Source organism: Rattus norvegicus, chromosome 13 (assembly GCF_036323735.1).
Source record: "Rattus norvegicus strain BN/NHsdMcwi chromosome 13, GRCr8, whole genome shotgun sequence".
Classification (NCBI taxonomy): domain Eukaryota; kingdom Metazoa; phylum Chordata; class Mammalia; order Rodentia; family Muridae; genus Rattus; species Rattus norvegicus.
This window is the reverse complement of record NC_086031.1, coordinates 71,911,149-71,932,923: the sequence shown is the minus strand read 5'-3', so window position 1 is coordinate 71,932,923 and position 21,775 is coordinate 71,911,149. Positions and strand designations below refer to the sequence as shown.

The 21,775-nt window shown below is 38.3% G+C and overlaps 1 protein-coding gene across 11 annotated transcripts in view; it reads left to right on the top strand.

The window, feature by feature from the left end:
- Rasal2 (RAS protein activator like 2) overlaps window positions 1–21,775 on the top strand; it is a 293,984-nt gene that overhangs the window by 169,800 nt on the left and 102,409 nt on the right. For 2 of the 11 annotated variants that reach the window (XM_063272345.1, XM_063272344.1), the window contains exon 1: window positions 3,341–15,698. The exons of 5 other annotated variants lie outside the window; for them this stretch is intronic. In XM_063272345.1, the coding sequence (XP_063128415.1) occupies window positions 15,593–15,698 (106 nt within the window). In that variant the 5' untranslated portion in view covers window positions 3,341–15,592. Of the gene's footprint in view, window positions 1–1,588; window positions 2,301–3,338; window positions 15,699–21,775 lie in introns of those variants that run through there. 4 more of the 11 variants (XM_039090766.2, XM_006250066.5, XM_063272346.1 and 1 more) reach the window with 4 other exon arrangements.

Here is a 21,775-nt window from a genome sequence, read left to right as displayed (position 1 = left end):
TCATCTGCTTTTAAAATTATTGAATAATGGAATAGCATATTTAAGAAAAATTTTCTCTACATGGGATCTTGGATTTCCTCAAGATTTTCTCAAGTATTAGAACTGCAGAATGTAAATGGTTTTGTAGAACATTATAACTTTCCTTTGGACATGTCATTATTGACTTGAGCTCACTGCCTAAATCATAGCTTTGAAAAAAATAATAAACCTATTTCAGAAGGAAACTTCACAGTTTAGATTAGATGGCATTTGGAAAAGATTGCTGTATCCTATTATAAATAATATACTTCTCATGTTTAGGATTAGCAACAAGGTTTGAGAACCGCTAAGTTACAGGGTTCCTCTCACATGCATACTCTGTGGGGGAAGTAGTTGGAGCCCACTCTCTCTCAAGAGAGCCACTTCTGTAACTCAACAATTCTGATTGCTGTTTTGTTATTTTGAGCTGAAATCTCTTCCTGTGACTTAAATCACTGTAATTCGCTTAAAAAAGAACTGGGGAAATAACTATTTGTCTCAATCATTGCTATGAATAATTGATTTCATCCTGCTTTGTGTGCTCTCAGATCAGCTATAAGCAGCAATTTACAGTGTTGTTACTATGTTGTCTAAGGGTTGATGCTTTGTTTTGTCTTATAGGGCAGGGTAGCAGTCTGGAGTACTAGTCTATGTGCAAACAATCAGTTGGAATGTTTCTGTGGATATTTGCTTATGATTTTCTTCCCTTTCATATTTGAATAGCAGTAGGGATTAAAAGGGTAGGTAGTTGATGTGAAGTGGAAACCGGAAAGTAAAGGCAGACAAAGTGTAGTCTAAGACTAGATTAAGAAAACTAAATTTTGATGGATTTTTTTTTTTTTGGTTCTTTTTTTTTTGGAGCTGGGGACCGAACCCAGGCCCTTGCGCTTCCTAGGTAAGCGCTCTACCACTGAGCTAAATCCCCAGCCCCAATTTTGATGGAATTAAAAGAGAAATTTTATCAAGGGAGAGTAATGAAGATATAGATATGAGCAAAATATAATGTACTGTGTATAGTAGACAATGTGATATGTGTATATATAGTTAAATATAAAGAAACCTATTTTATTGTTTTTTTCTTAAATAAATGTTATTTAAATCACTGAGACTTAATTAGAAAGGTAAAGGACTGGTAAAAGATTCATTCCCTCACACATATTTGTACATGGATACATGTCCCTATGTATGAGTAGCTGATGTGAAGCTTATATACTACATTTAACCCCCACATACTTATAGATAGGACACAGAGTGCAGTGGGAATCCATCATTGATAAACAAGCCCTAACAGATTGACTTCTTTCATTTCTGTTCCACTCCCCGACGTGGCATGAACTCTCCTGTGATCACCTGACATGCTAGTCCCAGCAACTGAGTGGCAGTGTAATGCATCAGGTCCTCATGCCAGTACTCATGTTCACGCTATTAACTCACCTTCCTTTTTTTTTTTTTTAAGTATACTGAGTGTAGAAAACACCCTGAGAGGTGTCTTATTTTAGATTCAAATGATAACTAAGTGCATGATGCTATATAAAGTTTCATCAGACCGAGTAGGAAACTAGTTTAGTAGAATCTCTTTGTATAAAATTATTCTTCAGTTACTATTCTATGTATTAAAATGAAATTCCAGTTTAAGATCTAAACAAAGAGTCTTATGGAAGTAAAATATTTTCTACATGCAAGATATTTCCATCATGAGGAGTGAAATTGGCATGATTAATAAAGTGATTTAAAAGATACTGGTATGTCTGTGTAAAATACAAATATTTACTCCATTTTGCATACTTTAAAAGTTTATATTGGTTTAGTACAGTAACATTCCAAATAGTTTTATTTTTCCAGCCTAAAATGGGACAGAATTTTGAAGTAGTTTTTTAAAATTACTTTTTAGAATACCCAAAAAGAAGTACAATCTGTCCCACCCACCCTTGGAACAGAAAAAAAATGAGGTACCTCGCTGGGTAAATCGCATTGCTTCTCCTGACATTTTTTTGTGCTCAGTGCTAATGAAAGAGACTGGGTGGTGAGTGAACAAGGAAGAGCGGCCATTGTTCAGCGCTCTCCAGCACAAGGAAGGAGGGGGTGGATTGAGTTTGACTGGCACTGGCTCTGGCTTTTCTGCATTCCAAACTGTCTGAGGCACAGAGTGAGAGCAAAAAGGGAGAGAGAGACCAGGGGAGCAAGCACAGGCGAGTACTGTACACAAGTGTTTGGAGTTTCTGACCGATGCTGGAAAGATCATGTTAGCAACACCCAGAAACTTCAAAGAATGCAGACCCCAGGTAAGAACTGCTGGGAATTAAACGTTTGTCTATAGTTAAGAGAATCTGTTTTTGTTATATAAATGTAGTAGTTGCTATCATGAGTGGGTTTTTTTTAAATCAAGCTTTTTTCACTTCTGTATGTTTACAGAAATTTGTGTAGAGAGTGTCAATATTCTAGCACAAAATCCAACCCAAAAACATCAACTCTGGAATTAAAAGAATAGTGAACATAGCAGAGTACTAACACAACACCATTTACTGCTCTTATTAATAATATAATATGAAATTTATTTGAATCTGTCTCAAATTCTTCACAAAATATAAAAATACCTGGAAATCGATAGAACTCGTTTCTGAGAGACAGAATATACTTAGCATTCAGTCTGAATCTCAGTAGAATATAATCGTCATTCAGAAAGTTCAACAGGTTAGATCCATAGACAGCAGTAAGAGCATTCATATGGAAAGTGTGCTTGTTCTGATTACAGAAGGTTGCCTTTAATATTCTCTACCAGCAGTTGACAATTTAGAGATTTTAACTGCTTGACTCAATGAAAGTTAAGTCTGGGGCTTTAAAGACTACCTATATAGCCCATTCTCCTCATTTTCAGTGAGAACACTGAAACCTAAGGACTTTGGTACTTGGTCAAGTGAAAACCTAGATTTCTTAATTCTCAGGTAATGCTTTTTGGTTTATTTGTTTGGTTTTGGTATGATGCCGTTTATGTTTAGATCTTACATTTTTATCTATACTACACTTGGTAATCTCATAAATGATGAGTTATTGCCTAAATAGAGCAGATGGATTATGAACCCATATTAAAATCTTATGGGGAAAATATTAAGGATTATTATTAAATTAATACTAGTACATGTTCTTGAATATGTATTAACCAGTTATAAATTAAATATTTACTAATAGATGGCTTATAGTATGGAAGAGGTTAGCTTGTATTGCTATTTTTAATAAGTTATACATTGTATAAGTAGCATTTTGTATCTGTATAAAAGTTAAAACTCTTAAAATTGAATATAATTTCTTTTAAAGACTTTAAGTCTTAGAAATGTTCTGTAAAAATGAATTTCCTATATAGAAATAGCCATTTTATGTGCATTATCTTACTATAAGCAAAAATAAAATCTTCTCTATGTTCACTGCTTTACTATATTAATTCAAAGAAGGATAAGATAGAGTTTTTGAAGTATTCAGCCATTTGGAACAGTTGTTTTTCAGTGTCCAAGTCTGTTTCTCTCCATTCATGAGAGTTCTCTGTTTTTAACCTTACAAATTATCTCAAAGGAATATTTAAATGGAGGACCTTGAAAGTCAAGGCATCTGTCTTTATATATTGTCATATCTCTTTAACAAGTTGCTGCCCCTTCCATTTTTCTGGAGACCATTGTGATGAAAGCCACGCTATTCTAGTGAGCTAAATAATGATAGTCACTGCCAGAACCATCTGCCATGGCTCTTTAGAACTCCTGGGAACAAGTTAGTCTGATTTAGCTCTAAGCACAGTGAACTCTTTTGTGTTGATTCCTAACCTGCTCACTCCAGTATGGTGCTGGATCTGTGTGAGTTCAGTGCTGATTTCCAAGTGTGTGGGAGATGGGCAGTAGGTTGTAAGGGATAGCTTCAGGATTGCTGTGGGCTATCTCAGAAACCACTGCAAAGTTAATACTCCACCCCGTAGGAAACAAGAGCTTGTTCACTGTCTTACTGCAGAACCCATTACTTAAGCTTGTAAGAGGTCTGACGACTGGAAATAATGACCGATAATGCATTCAACGTTCAGTAATACATTCAAACATAGTATTTACGTTTAACTGTGTAAGGCTTGGGGTTTTGTCTTCAATTTCATCCTTAGAATATATGAAAGAACTGCTGTAGTATATAGGAATATTACGGTTCATGTGTACATCACAGGATAAAAAGAGTAGGGGAGATTAAGATGAATCTTTGACCTGAATGTTGTTTCCTTATGCCTGGAATGATGACAAGCATATTCTCTGGTAGTATTTTACTCACGTAAGTGGGAATAAACCGTTATGAGCCAGCCTAACCCCAAACTAATAAACTTAACCATTATGAACTATACTACTGTGCCAATAAGGGAAGAAAGTGCCCTTTTCTCTTCCGCTTGTGAATTCAGACAGTAAAGGGTTAGGCTTTGTAGAATAGCAAAAAGCAACTAGGTATGAGCGCACAGTGGAAGTGGAGTGCAACTGGACAGTGGGGCTGAGCAGAAGGGAATCATGTCTCTGGTGTAGGAGGCAGTTGAATAAGTATGTCCTAGAAGGACCATTTCCACTATTCAAGACACCCCCTTATTATTAGTTTTATAATTTTTTTAACCACATATATCTCCATAAATGCAGGTTATGTAGTAAGTTCCCAAAGAAGGAAAGCCATTCTGTAGTCATTTTTTATTTTAGTTGATCAAAACTCCGAGTCACTCAAAAGATTTCTTTTTAAAAGCAAATTGACTTATTTGTTTTATGTATATGAATACACCATAGCTGTCTTCAGATACCCCAGAAGAGGGCATCAGCTCCCATTACAGATGGTTGTGAGCCACCATGTGGTTGCTGGGAATTGAACTCGGACGTCTGGAAGAACAGTCAGTGCTCTTAGCTACTAAGCCATCTCTCCACCCAAGATTTCTTCTTTGTACTGGTTCCTTAAATATAATTTTATTTTATGTTCTAGTAAAATCTCTAAAGATTGTCTCTTCAAATAGAATGAAGGCAAAAGATCAGGGACACAGACATGAAGCTGAGCATATGTAACACCGTGATCTGTGAAGTTAATTATTTACTCATGAGAGGTATATGATTGTCCACACACAGCTCCAGGAGTCCCTCCTCAGAAGCTGCCTGTTTGCCATCTGAACAGGGGTGCTGCTTACTACAGCTTTGTCTGTTTTCTGTCCTTTGATGCCCTCTGCTCACTGTTCATGATTGTTCTCGTTTGCATTGCTCTGGGTTCCATTTTGGTGAAAAGTAACTCCCGTGGATAAATGTTGATACCATTTTACACTTGAGAGATACAGGGGGAAGAGTTGTGTCTCTGTGCCCTGTTGTGGTCACAACTCTACACTCAGTATGAATTCTCCTGAGATTTTCAAGTGCTAGGGGTGTGCTAAGATTCCCGTTTTCCTGTGACCATGGTCAGCTTGTGTTCAGAAGCCTTCAGAACCACCACTCATATTCTATACGTACTTGACAGAAACTTAACTGAATCAAAAATCAGTTCACTTGAAGCACTTTGTCTTCTCTGATGCATTCTTTCCCCAACCAAGACTCTGGTATTGAGTTGAATCAGAAACTCTGAATTTAAAGGTAAGGAGATCTGCCAGTGCCTTGACTCTGGATAGCACAGTTTTTATTCATCGGTCCATAGTGTTTATAAGTAATGGGTTACTGTAGAATGCTGGAGAAATTGGATGTTGCAGCCTTTTTCTTTGAAGAACAACAACTCCCTGTTTCTGCTTGCTCTTTTTCTTGCCTGATCTTAATAAATAAGGCATTCGAGCTGCCAGGAACAGACATTGTCATTCAGTTTAGAGGTCTTTGCTGAACAGGGGACAACATGTCGAACAATTGGCTGTGACATCTTAAGGGCAGTTTGAAAAGGCTGTGCAGTCCGCTATCCCTGCTTACTACTTCAGCTATCTGAAGACTTGAAGTACTGCTACTTTTCTTTTCCCTAAAATACTTCAAATGAGTTTGTATAACTGATTTGACTTTTGAGTCAGAACCAAACCAAAATGTTTGGTTCCGTACGTAAATAGTTTCCTTTTTCAAGAACACCTAGAATACTAAATGCCTAGTAAATAAATGAAATGGGATTTATAAAGAGGTGTGCTGGGCTGGAGAGATGGCTCAGTGGTTAAGAGCACCGACTGTTCTTCTAAAGGTCCTGAGTTCAAATCCTAGCAACCACATGGTGGCTCACAACTATCTATAATAAGATCTGATGCCCTCTGCTGGTGTGTCTGGAGACAGCTACAATGTGTATAATAAATAAATAAACCTTAAAAAAAGAACATTTAAAAAAAGGGGGGGGTTGGGGATTTAGCTCAGTGGTAGAGCGCTTGCAAGTCCCCAGCTCTGAAAAAGAAAAAAAATAAAAAAAAAAAATTTAAAGCAAGAGGTGTGCTGCGGTGTGCATATGAAGAGCCACAAAGAACCCCCACCTATATGAAAACAGATGCAGGTTAGGGTATGGAGTCCAGAGCAGGAGGCAGGTGCTGCCTGTGGGGCAGGGAAAGCAGTCCGGCACAGAACCTGCTTTCCGAGAGTTCCTAGTGAACGCTTCTCGTGTGTGTTGTCTCAGAGAACAGAAAAGCAGCAGAACAGGGAGTGCGGCACACGTAGTGTGCTTGCTGTAGTGAATCTCCAACAGGGCTAGAATTGGAGACTCTTAACAACTTAAGAGTTAACAACTTTATTATATATGCATACATATATATCATACATACAACATCTATATTATACATATTAACAAATATCATGAGGTTTCTTTGGAGCCTTTTGCCACACTTGAAATCCAATGAAATGTTCCATACTTCCCTACGGTGGTAAGCACCACATCATTTTACTTTTAGCTATTTGCCTGCCCATAACTGCTAACATTTTTACAATATGTCTTTAGTATTCTAGATTTATTTTTCCCAATTTTTATGAAAATAGCATTCAGTAAATGATTGATGATCATTTTTGTAGGTAAATTAGCAAAAAAGGTCAAACTCCGCCCCATTAGAGTCTGCCATTCTCATAGCCATCTCCAGAAGAAAGCCCAGGAGCTGTTACTGTCATCAAAAGAAAAAGAACTAATGTCCCTTGAAGCAGCATTTGCAAGACCATGCAGACCTTCCATGCCTCAGTGGAGCTTCTTGGGGCTGGCCTTGATGACACTGCTTTAGTTTGCTCACCTTGTTTGTCAAGTGCTAGAGCATTTAAAAGCAGAAGTCAGGTTTCCGTATAGTTCTCCTTAGGAGAAAAATCCCGCCAATTATATCATCAGCCTTCCTCCCTTCCCCAGAAGAACATCTTACAGTGAATAGCTGCAAATTTTATTTGACATTGAAATTTTAATTAAATATTGGTCCTGGAAAGTCTGACTTTCTTGTTGCTCTAACATACTGTGACTTAGGACAGCTTCTCAGTAAGTTTCCCAGAAGGTGTAATAGTGTAACATTTAAGTGTAGACTTTTTGTCTTCATCTATGTTAAAGATGTATAAAAGGGTAGAAAGGATTTGAAGTTCTGTGGGTTTAGTCTCTGTCTTATATTACATTTTCTTAGATAGCTTTAAACAAAAGACATTTGAAAATTCTAACACCCAGTAAACATCTGTAAGAAAAAAACAAGGCCAGAGTGTGCATTTCAAGGGAGGCCATATAGACTTATGGAGAGAAACTCTCAACGTAGAACCATGCCCCATCAAAATGGCAAAAATAACACAAACAGAAAATACCATGTGCTACTTAGAATCTAGACCAAAGAAACAGTACATATGACTGTTGACTGTATAAACAGGGATGTTTACTTTGGAGACTCTTTGAAAGGTTCAGAGTCAAACAATGCTCTGTGACCCAACAATCCTGAACAGAAGTGTAGTCCAGAAATGGTCACTGAGGAACCTGTACAAAACTGCATGTAACTGCACTGCTTTTGAAAGGTAAAATTTAGAAACCACCCAAATATCTGTCAATAGCAGAATGGACACATTTTGATTTGTTTGCATAGTGGAATTCTATACAACAATGAAAATGAACAATCTATGCCTTACACAACAACAACAGCAGCAACAACAACAGAATACAAGGAGGGCTGCATAAAGCCTCAGAGGACGACCGACCTCTGCTTGTCGGGCGGGATCGTTATTCTGCCACTGTGCTTCATATTCCTGGACATTGGCGTTCAGGCGATTTTCTTGTCTCTGCCTGTCATTTCACTGTAGGGAGTTAGGAGTATATATATGTTCTGCCACGTGTGGCTTTTACCTACTGAGCCATCTCTCTGGACCCTATATTAATTTTATATTGTCATATAATCATATACTAAGCTTAGCAATACCTATTTACCTTTATTATTTCCCAGACTAGAAGCCCAGATAGAGTCTAGCTTATTCTCTGCTGAGAAGATTACAAGGCCAAACTAAGAAGTAAAGCAGGTTGTGTTCTCTTCCCAGCTAGATGCTCAGTCTCCTCAGTACCTTGAAGCCTGTTGAATCTAGCTCTGAAATCTATGGACATTTTTGCTGGCTGTTAGGAAAGGGTCATCATTATTTGCTCCTGAAGCCACCTTTACATTCTGTTCTCACACCTGCATCACAGCCTGGCAACGTCTTTAAAGTCACCAAAATATCTTACTATATTGAACTGTCATGGGGTAGAGTATGTAACATCTGCAATCTAAGAGTAACTACACCACTACTTTTGCCATGTAATGAGTCATCGCGGTTCTGATTTGTGTTTCCCTGATAGTGGTGTGGCTGGATACTGTTTTGAATACCTATTGGCCTTTCCTCCCCTTTTATCTGTTAGCCCATGCGTACCCATGTGTGTGCAGAGATGCATGTACCCATGAGTGTATATGTAGAAACTAGAAGTTGACATTGGGTGTTTTCCTGTATTGTTCTTTGTTACCGTCAGTTTCTGTGTGGGTTATGCATGTCTGCTGGTGTGCGTGGATCTATGGAGGCTAAAGTGTAACATCAGTATCTCTCTTTGCTCTTCTTCCCTTTTCTTTATGCCAGTGATCTCTCCCCGAACCTGGAGCTCACCTGTCCAGCTAGCTGGTGTCTAGCTGGTGAACACATCTTAAAGACCTGCCTGTATGTCTTTATAGCACTAAGACTACAGGGTGGGCTGTTGTGCCCGTCTTTTTACATGAGTGCTGGATCTGAACTCAGGTCCTCATGCTTGCACAGCAAGTCAGCCCATCTCCCTAGCCCTACTACTAGCCACGTATATGTCTTTTGAGAAATGTTCATGCAGGCTCTTTGCCAATTTTGAATCAGTTTATTCCAGTTTTGTTGTTGAGTTTTGTGATTGTTTTTGAATATTAACCCTTTCCAGATATTTAGTTGGCAAATATTTTCTCACAATAGATAGATTGTCTTTTCACTTTCAGCTGTCTCTTTGCCTGCCCATAACTTTCTCTTGGTATCACAGGTCTAAAATGGATTTTTCCCCCTTAAAATTGTATACTATTAGATTTTCTCCTCTAAATATGTTGTATACCATTACTTTAAATATGCCACTTACAACAATGGTAAAATGGACACTGGTTTCCATCTTTGAGGTTGGTGATGGAAAATTTATGAAACATAGCAAAGAACAGCCTCCTAAGTGTCTTTAGGTCAAACATCCTTATTAGACACAGAAATACACTTATCCATTCATTCAAAACAAAGCTGTACATGTGACTAACTATATGTAGTAGTAATGATTAATGAATTTCTGTGGGTAAGACTCAAGGAAAAACAATGTAACTTTAAATTCAGTTTGACTTTTATTATTTTTACATTAAAAACTAGGTGTTCTGGCTGCTTGTTATTTGCAACTGACTTCAACTTTAGTCAAATCATTAAGGAAGCAAAATACTTTAATTCACAAATAGAGACTATTCACCTTTTCTGTGTATACCTCATCCTAAATAGCTGAAAAAAATGCTATTTTTAAAAACCCTCTATTATAGAAAGGATATGGATTTTCTCTGGAGTAGAACACCTACACTCCCCTTCACAGTCAGTATGATTTCATCATTTAAATCTTGGCTTTCCTGTTTGTGGATGAAGACATGTTGAGTCAGCCTCCTGCATTGTCATAAGGAGTTCTGAGGTTAAACATGGGAATGAGCATCTGACCTGTTTACTTTAAGTGACACAATCACTTCAAATACTGTTTGGCCTCGAGATAGTTAGAGGAGATATTATCCTATTTTCAGGTTTTTAATAGTCATAATGACGTAGATACTCCTGTTTATTTACACACTCAGTAAATATTAAGTAGCTACTATTCACTTTATATTGAATGGTAAATCTTATACTTCAAGAATTGTATATTATTTGTGTAATTGATTGGAAAGTTTAATTTTATTTTAGGGAAAAAATTTAAAATTATATATTAGCCACTTCCTAGGATGCTTTGGAGAAGAGTTTTCTGTTAATTAACTATAGTTTCCTTTTAATTTTTTTTCTTCAAAGTGTAGCTTAAAAGAATCCGATCACCTTCACTCTGAGGCTGCCCTCAGCTTCCTTAAATAAAGTCAGCCTTTTTTAGTATTTATGTTCTATCTTACCTGTTTTGTTTCCTCCTATGTAAAGTCATATCAGGGAAGGCTATCAGAGCATCCTATGTATAGATGTGCCTTCATGGCAAGGCTGCAGCTCCTGTTAGTACTAATATCCTGTTCCTCTGTGGCTTTGCTGTCTGAATCCAAGTAAGAGAAAGTTCATCTTAGCCTCATGAATTTCATCAGCTGTAAATACAGAAGGAAACTGGGGAGCACGTGACATAGTGAGAGAGGCGTGGCGTGCAAAGGACTTGAGCTGGGGTGTGTGGGTAGAGTGAACTGGCTCCTACAAGTTGTCCTTGAGCTGTCACCTCATGCGCATGCACGTGTACAAGCACACCAAAGCAAATAAATAAAAACTTTAAAATTTAGTCTCTTAAAAATGTTTAAAAAATTACAGTTTTGCACTCAATTTAAGCTTCTTAGGGAAGAATTTTGTACCTAGCCAAAGCAGTAGCATCAAGGTGGAGGTGTAGCCACCATCTTGTGGTCAGTCTTCTCGGAGACGGTTGCTCTTGTAGCTCTCTATCACAAGAGTGCACTGAACATGAGTATATTCAGAAATCCCTCAAAATGTAAAACATTACTTAGACATATATAATTTGAAGCATTATTTAGACATACACACACACACTATAACTTATACTTGTATTCAGTTTTTAATGATTTTATAAGATAATTGGATTTTTATTTTATACCTATATACTTTAATTTATATTTGTATTCAGTTTTTAATGATTTTTATAAGAAAATTGGATTTTATAAGTGTAGGTATTTTTCTTGTATGTATGTCTTGCTCACCATGCAATGCCAGCTGCCTGCAGAAGCCAGAAGAGGGCACGATATTCTCTGGGACTGGAGTTAAAAACAGTTATGAGCCTCCACGTGGTAGGCAATTGAACCCAGGTCCTTTGGAAGAGCAGCCTCTGCTCTTAGTTGCTGAGCCATCTCTCCATTTCCAGATAATTTGTTTTCAAGCAAAAGTCTATGATACAAAGTAAAATTCATGGAACACTATACACATAGTGGCATCTTTAATTTTATTCTTAAAATACCAATGAATGCCAATGTTAAATTTCATTATTATTATTATTATTATTATTATTATTATTATTATTATTATTTATGTGAGAGATTTTCCTTTGTTTAAGAAACTTCCCTGAAAATAGTTTATGGCTAAGGACATAATGTCTCTAACTTCCATAAATGATTTCCAAATGCACATATATGATACATACACAGAAACTGAGGAAACAAAGGTAGAAGCATGTAGATAGCTGGTGAGTCTTTAAGAGGGGTTTCAGCAAATGAAACTCAAGATGGATGATCAAAATGTGAATGCTTCACTCCTTCTTTAAAAGGGGAACAAGAATACCCTTGGCAGGGAATAGAGAGGCAAAGATTAAAACAGAGACTGAAGGAACACCCATTCAGAGCCTGCCCCACATGTGGCCCATACATATACAGCCATCCAATTAGACAAGATAGATGAAGCAAAGAAGTGCAGACCGACAGGAGCCGGATGTAGATCGCTCCTGAGAGACACAGCCAGAATACAGCAAATACAGAGGTGAATGCCAGCAGCAAACCACTGAACTGAGAACAGGATCCCCATTGAAGGAATCAGAGAAAGAACTGGAAGAGCTTGAAGGGGCTCGAGACCCCATATGTACAACAATGCCAAGCAACCAGAGCTTCCAGGGACTAAGCCACTACCTAAAGACTATATATGGACTGACCCTGGACTCTGACCTCATAGGTAGCAATGAATATCCTAGTAAGAGCACCAGTGGAAAGGGAAGCCCTGGGTCCTGCTAAGACTGAACCCCCAGTGAACTAGACTGTTGTGGGGAGGGCGGCAATGGGGGGAGGGTTGGGAGGGGAACACCCATAAGGAAGGGGAGGGGGGAGGGGGATGTTTGCCCAGAAACCAGGAAAGGGAATAACACTCGAAATGTATATAAGAAATACTCAAGTTAATAAAAAAAAAAGAAAGAAAGAAAGAAAAAAGAAAAGAAAAACAAAAAAAGAAAAAAAAAAGGGGTTTCAGTACACTAGTCTTGGGCCTATCGTTACATGTGAACTACATAGAAATACAGTCTTTCTGCTGCTTTGCCCACTTAGACGTTACTTTAGGAAGATGATCTGCCATCTGTTACCGGCCACCGCTCATCATTACTTAGTGTTCACCTTTACCCATGTGGAGAAGAACACAAAATGGAAAAAGAAACTGAGTCAGAGAATTTAGTTTCCTTAAGAAAAATGAATCCCAAAAGATTGAGGAGGAAAAATAAAAATGAATGATCGTTAGATGGGAAGATAAAGCTTAATAAAAGACAAAGAACATCTTATTTTGATATTCTACTAAAATGCAGGCCTCCACATAAAAACTTATGTACAGTTTTTCATGACATCATTGTTTGTAATATTGGTAAGCATAAACTACCCAAATACACATGAGCAGGAAGTAATACAGTACCATACTTGCAAAGTATGGATGGCCTCAACCATAAGAAAACAAGCACAGACTTACTCTCTGAAGTCCAAACTAGGCAATAGCTTAGTAATGACAGGCGCTCAGGAGTCCAGACCAGAATGGAGTGACCGACAGTGATAGAGGTTCTTATGGAGGCAGCAGAAAAGTTCTGGAATTAAGTAATAGTGAGGGCTGCACATCTTTTTGATTGTTCTAAAAATACTCTAAAACTGAGGGAATTAGTGTGAAATGTGTTTAGTCTAAGGCACTGGGTTCAATGCCTAGCACCAAACAAAATAACAACTTAGCTCAAGAGGAATAATGTTGATGGTATGTGAGCTGTATTTCCTAAGAGCTCTCACAACAAGACAGTCTCATGTAGCCCAGCAACCCCCAGAATTGTCCCTTTAACTAAGGCAAAGTGCCAAAGACCTTGAAAGTTTACATGGTGAAGGATCCAGTTACCATGGACCTGACCACCTTCTACTTTCTTCCTATTCCAGTGTAGCTGTGCCACCTTCTTCTTCCTGCTGCTAAGCTTAACTGGCCCTTGCTTCTTCCTGAGAGCGACTACTCTCACGCTGTCGCCACCTGGTGGTGTGGCTGACTAACTACCTGCTGTATAATTAACTCACTTCTTTGTTTTCTTTTTTGTGCTGTTTACCATGAAATATAGTGTGCACTCTGCTTTTTAACCTTGCCTGTTATTTACTACACTAACAGACACTGTGAGCCCCTTAGGGCCAGAGATTTTGACTGTCTTGTTTGCAGCTGTCTCTATCTCAGGGCTTAAAATAGTGCTTGGCTTATATCAGCATGAATGTAGAATGAATCTAAACATGTAAGTACAGGCAGCTGTGATGAAATATGGGAATATCAAGTAATTGAGGGAACAGTGTCTTTGGGTAAGTTTTATTTTTTTATTTTTAAGGACAAAGGATGAATGAAGCCATGCTTAAGTTATGACAGTTAATGGGGGAAACCAGTGTGGGGCTTTACATATGATATAGTCTCAACAGAGAATTTCACTTTGGTCCCTTATTCACTCAGTTTACAGGAGAGATTTATAGAGCAGAATTGTTTTCCTGATATTGTAAGTCTGTACTTTTCTTTGCTTAGGTAAATAAGATATAACTTAAGTCGACTTTATTTTGATTGTTCATATGAAAATGTATGTCAAGGAACTTTCAATCAAGAATATGTGAGATTATTTAATATTATCATCTTTTATACAATAAATACAACCTCACCTTCAGAACCTCACCTTCAGTAATATACCATTGAGTAAACATGTCCATGTGCTAGACATTAATTTTTTAATTAATAAAATAGGTTTTGCTTCCCAAAGGCATGAGGTATAATGGGAAAAATCACTATGTAAACAAGTACTGTGCAGGAACAGGAGCACTTACAGTGAAAATACGGTAAATCCGACTGCTAGGTGTAGGGAGAGTCTGAAGTACTAATTTCAGCTGACTCTCAGTGGGTCAGCTTGCTCGCGCGCTCTCTCTCTCCTCTCTCTCCTCTCTCTCTCTCTCTCTCTCTCTCTCTCTCTCACACACACACACACACACACACACACACACACAGAGAGAGAGAGAGAGACAGAGAGACAGAGAGACAGAGACATACACACAGAGGCACATGCAGACATGCACGCACCCTTTCTTTCTGCCAAAGAAAGACAGCTATTGACTGGAAGCCCAGAATTGCCCCCAAGTTCCAACCACCAGCTTGAATTCTTATGAAGCGGACTTGTAATATCCTTAATGTTGCTGTTGGCAGTCTGTTACAGATTCCATTATTGTCGATCAATGCAGTCGCCATGTGAGGTGGGGGGAGGAATGGAGGAGGAGGAGAAAGGAGAGATGAGAGCTTCCTATTCACGGATTTATCAACCTGCCTTTGCTCACAGGAAATCCTCCTGGAGGGGGCTGGGATGCTGCTGAAACAGCCAAGGCAGGAAAGGGCTAGGGAGCTGCAATTCTGACTGAAAGGAAATTTGAAAACCTTTCTTTTCAGAACAACAACAACAACATGCTGAGTTTGTTCTTGTATCTTTGTTTTTGTTTGATGATGTGCTTCACCTAGCTGATTAGCTATTGTGCTGCCTGCTTATCGAAGCTGTTTCCAGTGTAGGACACCCCTCTCCTTTTATTTTCTTTGAGTGTCTTTATTCTTTATTTCCCCATGCTTTCTCCTGTCATTAAACACACATCATTATTCAATTTTGTTCTGGCTTTCTCTTTCAGGCTAAAAGCTGAACAAAAAAGAGCCAGAGAACAAATCTCTCTTTCCTCTATCCTACACCCTCTTTTAACCCTTTCTCTTCCCCTTATCGTTCCACCCCCACTGTTGTGTTAGATTGATGTCACAGAGACAGAATTCAGACTGGAGGAAGGACCACATTTTCTTTCATCATTACAGCCTAACCCACAATTTTAGTATTGGACCCCGCCAGCCACCTCCAAGAATTTAGTCTCTTTATTCATTTCTTCCCGCTTTATCATTCAGTAATTGTGTTCTGTATGGAAAAGTTTTCTGGCTGGAGAATGAGTCTCCTTTCCCCTGGTGATGTGTCGGAGTGGTTGGATAGTGGCACGGAAGAGGAGAAGAGCCTTCTGTCATTTCTGGGTAAGGTAGGGCTTTCTTGTTCTTGTAACCCTTTGTTGTCCAAACTTTTTATACTTTGGGGAGCAACACCCCAAATTTTCTAAATCTAACTTTGTACTTTTAAAAAAGAAAGAAGTGAAAATATGTGTTTGAGTTGTGTGTTACAAGTTTTTTGTTGTTGTTGTCTGTAGACGGATCCTACCCACGCTGGCTGTGAGAAATAAGGACAGTTTGTTTGCTTTAACAAAGAGTGGTGGCTCTGTACAAGCTCATCATGTCATCTCGCCTTCTGTCCATGTGTAGATAACTTCTAGTAGCCAGAATGTACTATTAATTTACACTGTTCTCAGTACAATAACAGTGAAGCTTGCCATCGGAGAGGGAGGAAAATGCTTTTGTGTGTGTAAAAAAAACCATCAAGTAGCTTTTGTGCAGAGTGTACTTTAGTGATCATAAGGGATTTCTTCTGAGCACATAAAATTGGATGTATAGAGCAGAAATTACTTTAGCTTTGTACTTACACATGCATTTTAATACATTTCTAGGTGGCAATTATTAGTCTCGGAGTTGTAAATACAATAGATAACTAGAAAAGTTGCTTTATTAATCTTTATGTGCCTCTGTGAGTTCTTCTGCTGGTTAGGGTTGCCATCAAATGTATCATTTTTATTAATTTTATTCATATCATATGTTTGTGTACATATTGGTATACCGTTACTATAACTGAGCGAAATCCGTGCCTTCCAGTTAATTCTTTATAAATATTATTTTAAGACCTATGAGTAGTCCAGTTCCAAATATACCTCTACTTACACATCTGTCGTAGTTAGCATAACTTTCCTTTGTTTTATTTAATTCATTGGTTTCTAACCTTATCTTTCTATAGCTGATTCCTTTTTCCTACAGTTGAGAAATAAAGGAGTCATCCAAATCCATTCTTTCCAGTTCTCCCATTAGGCAGACATATTTAGATGTTTACCCTACTCTTTGTTTACCACGGTCTTACTAGGTTAAGTATGTGTGTAACTAAAAACTATGCACACCTCCTACCATGTGGTGTCTGGAGTCTGGTCTCATTCTACCTGTCTCCTGTTCATTTGCTCCAATACATGCACATACATATAGGGACACATAAGTCAGAGAAGTAAATACTGATATTTTTCAGTAAACCAACAAAATGACCCAGTACATCATAAGAAATGGAGACAGAGACATTTTCAAACATTGTTTCCTTGCTATTTAATAAATTTATGAATTCTAGTTATCAAGCCTAGAATCTCAATTGTTCAGTTTCTCTCATTCCTCTCTCTTTCCCTCTCCTCTCCCCCTTTCTCTTTGTCTTTATCTTACTATACCTAAAAAGAAGGTTAAATAAAGCTGTTTAAATAACAACTTTAAAACAATACTACAGTGGTACCCCTTGTCTACCCTTGCTCCTGTCCTCTGATTAAGGGAATTATTTTTCTGTAATTCATGTTTGCCCACAAGTAGAGGTGATAAGGACAAGGATACTATAACTTCCTTAGAAGGGAAATATAAATCTGTGTACACTGAATTGACATCTGCATAGATAATTTTCAGCTGTCTACCTTGTTTTACTGAAAGGGCATTTAGCTGGTATAATGAGTGCACCTTGCTTGAGGGCCATGAGGAAAGCCTTAACTGCTGAGTGAGTACACAGGCCTGCATCCCATGCTTTGCTGTGCAGCACCGAGCCCTGGATGTAAGGCTGTCATGGGCTGGGAGTTGGCTGGGTGTTTTAAGATAGACTCAGCCCTATAGCATTGACTGGCTTGGAGCTTACTGTGTAGCCTCTAACAGGGTCTTCCTTCAGCCTCCCAAGTGCAGGATTACAGGTGTGAGGCACCACATGCAGCTAATAAATCTAAGCTGTAGGAGGAGCGCTCCTTCCATGAATTTATATTATTATAAATTATACATCAGCATTTACTGAACTCTTCAAGAACAACTAGAAGCAAAATTTTCAGGTACAGCTTGTACTGAGTTGAGGATTAAATAAAACCCTTGTCATTTGCTAACATACTTGCCATCCATGAAAACATATTATGCTCAGTGAGGATGTCAAGGAAAAAATTAAATACTTGAATCTCCTTTAAGGTAATAAAGGATGAAAGAAAACAAGACTCTATGTTGGAGAGCCTTTCAAACTATGCTTTTTTTCCCCTGAAGATTTCAAATCAAACTTCTGTCCAGAAATGATTTAAGAAAAATTGTTCATGCTGTTAGACTATAGTACGTCACTTTTTAAAAAAAAAAAGAGATTTATTTATTTATATATAAGTACACTGTAGCTGTCTTCAGACACACCAGAAGAGGGCATCAGATCCCATTACAGATGGTTTTGAGCATTATGTGGTTGCTGGGAATTGAACTCAGGACCTCTGGAAGGGCTATCTGTGCTCTTAACTGCTGAGCCATCTCTCCAGCCCTAGTACGTCACTTTTAAACAGTAATGTTCAGATATGTTTATGAATTTGACACATTGCTAAGCTGATAAAACTTCGTAAAACTATACTTGTTCAGTAATTCAAACTCCATGGTTTGCATTTCACCAATCAGACAGAGTGAAAATCCCTACTAGGAAACTTTGGCATTTCCTCCTGACAGTCCACTTACTGCTCATTTCAATGGGACCTCAAAATCTGTAGGCCTACTAACCCCACTGACTTTCCACTGGCCAGATGCTTTTCTTTGTACTTGCTCTGTTTCTTCTCTCAGCAGAGTTCAAAGAAATAGCGTTCAAGACACTGTTAGGTATTGCGTTTGGACACAAAGAATTATAAGATAAAACTGCACAAGAAACATAGAGTGTTGCTATGAAGTAAATATGAATTCTGAAGGAGTTAAATGAGAACAATGATAATTCAAGACAACTATGGCCATAAAAGGGCAGTGGCTAGTTATGAAATTATTTATTCAGGTGAAAATTGCTTTGGGCCTTTGAAGAGGCAAGAATTCATTTCTCATTCTAAATGCCAAATGGAGAGGATTTAATATGACTCTCAAAAGGATCAAATAGATATTTATTAAAAACAGGAGGTTTTCCTAGTATGAAAACCGTGTCATGCAGAACATTAAATTATATTCAGGTCCAGTGAGTAAACTGAATTAAAAGGAATGGGATTTGTATAGAGAAGTAATGAAAGATACAGAAGAGTATTTAGGGCTTACTGGAAAACTTGGTGTAACAGGCTAATGAGTGACTCACTGACGGTTTTATCCTGAAAGTTGTTGAAAAGAATTAAAAATACTTGAGAAAAAAAAGTTGCATTCAAAAATATAATTGCTTATTTAGATAGTATCTCATGTAGCCTTATACCATTGATCTTCCTACCATTAACTCTCAGGCACTGGATTTTAAATGTACTACTATGCTGAGATTAAAATAAACTTTTAGGAAGACATAGATCTAAAACTAGTATTATGAGAAAAAAACAGAGTAAAAGCAGTTAAGCATGTAAATTCTTTAATAGTAAGCCACTATGCAATACGTGTTTCTGTTCTAATACTCAGCATCCATACTGTAATTATGGTTTTGGACATTAAAAGTAGATTACGAGGAGCTGAAGTGATGACTCAGCAGTTAAGAGCAGAGGACCTGGCTTCGATTTCCAGTGCTCATATAGTGGCTTACAACATCTGTAACTCCAGACCCAGGTCATATGATGCCCTCATCTGACCTCCATGAGTACCAAGTATACACATGATGCACAGACATGGACATATATATAGGAACAACGCTCACACACAAAATAAAATGAGTAAGTCTAATAAAAACTTTTTAAAAAGTAGATTACAAAAGAGGTTTTAAAATGTGTATTATTATTGTTGTATGGGGATCTATATGCATACGCACCTATACCATACAGGTAAGGAAAGTTTCAGGAATTGATTTGTTCCATTGGAGTGCTGAGGTCACAGATGTGTGCCACTACATCTCACTTTTTGGCCCTTTTTAAAAAAATGTTTTTTTTTCTTTTCATTTATTGGATATTTTCTGTATTTGCATTTCAAATGTTATCCCTTCTCCCAGTTTCCCCTGCATAAGTCCCCTATCCCGTTCCTCCTCCCCTGCTTCTATGAGGGTGCTCCCCCACTTCATTCTGCCTCCTTGTCATGGCATTCCTCTCTACTGGGGCATGTAGCTTTCACAGGACCCAACAAGGCCGTCCTCTGCTGCATCTGTGAGCCATGGGTTGTTCCATGTGCTTGCTGATTCAGTCTCTGGGAGCACTGGGGGGTCTGGCTGGTTCTTCCTATGGGGTTACTAACCCCTTCAGCTCCTTCAGTCCTTCTCTATGTCCTCCATTGGGGACCCCATTTACAGTCCAATGATTGGCTGACAGCATCTGCCTCTGTATTTGTCAGACTCTGGCAGAGCCTCTCCAGAGACAGCTATATCAGGCTCCTGTCAGCATGCACCTCTTGGCATCCCCAGTACAGACTGGGTTTGGTGACTGCATGTGGGATGAATCCCCATGTGTGACAGAAGATGGCCTTTTCTTCAGTCTCTGCTCTACACTTTGTCTCTGTATTTCCTTCTGTGAGTATTTTGTTCCCCCCCCCGCCCCCGCTAAAAAGGACTGAAGCATCCACACTTTGATCTTCCTTCTTCTTGAACTTCATGTGGTCTGTAAATTGTATCTTGGGTATTCTGAACTTTTCGGCTAATATCCACTTATCAGTGAGTGTATACCTTGTGTGTCCTTTTGTGATTGGGTTACCTCACTCAGGATGATATCTTCTAATTCCATCCATTTGTCTATGAATTTCATGAAACCATTGTTTTTAATAGCTGAATAGTACTCCATGCTATAAATGTACCACATTTTCTGTCTCCATTCCTCTGTTGAGGGACATCTGGGTTCTTTCCAGCTTCTGGCTTTTATAAATGAGGCTGCTATGAACATAGTGGAACATGTGTCCTTATTATACGTTAGAGCATCTTTTGGGTATATGCCCAGGAGTGGTATTGCTGGGTCCTCAGATAGTACTATGTCCAATTTTCTGGGGAACCTCCAGACTGATTTCCAGAGTGCTTGTACCAGCTTGCAATCCACACAAACAGTGAAGGAGTGTTCCTCTTTCTCCACATCCTCATGGAGTGTTCCTCTTTCTCCACATCCTCAGCAGCATCTGCTATCACCTGAATTTTTGATCTTAGCCATTATGACTTGCATGAGGTGGAATCTCAGGATTGTTTTGATTTGCATTTCCCTGATGACTAAGGATGTTGAACATTTCTTTAGGTGCTTCGTGGCCATTTGATATTCCTCAGTTGAGAATTCTTTGTTTATCTCTATACCCCATTTTTAATAGGGTTATTTGGTTCTCCAGAGTCTGTCTTCTTGAGGTCTTTGTATAAATTGGATATTAGCCCTCTATTGGATGTAGGATTGGTAAAGATCTTTTCCCAATCTGTTGTCTGCTATTTTGTCCAATTGACAGTGTCTTTTGCCTTACAGAAGCTTTGCAGTTTTATGGGGTCCCATTTGTCTATTGTTGATTTTAGAGCATAAGCCATTGGTGTTCTGTTCAGGAAATTTTCCCCTGTACCGATGTGTTCGAGGCTCTTCCCTTCTATACAGTCCCATAACCCCTAAAGAAATAGAAGCAGTTATTAAAAACTCTTCCAACCAAAAAAAGTCCAGGACCAGATGGATTTAGTATAGAATTCTATCAGACTTTCAAAGAAGACATAATACTAATTACAGACTATTCCACAATAGTCTTCAAACTATTCCACAAGATAGAAACAGAGGGAACACTACCCAGTTCATTCTATGAAGCCACAATTAGGCTTATACCTAAACCACACAAAGACCCAACAAAAAAAGAGAACTTCAGACCAGTTTTACTCATAAAAATCTATTCAGAAATACTCAATAAAATTCTTGCAAACCGAATTCAAGATCACATCAAAACAGCCATCCATCATGATCAAGTAGGCTTCATCCCAGGGATGCAGGGATGGTTCAATATACGTAAATCCATCAATATAATCCACTATATGAACAAACTCAAAGGACAAAAAAAACACATTATCCTCTCATTAGATGCTGAGAAAGCATTTGACA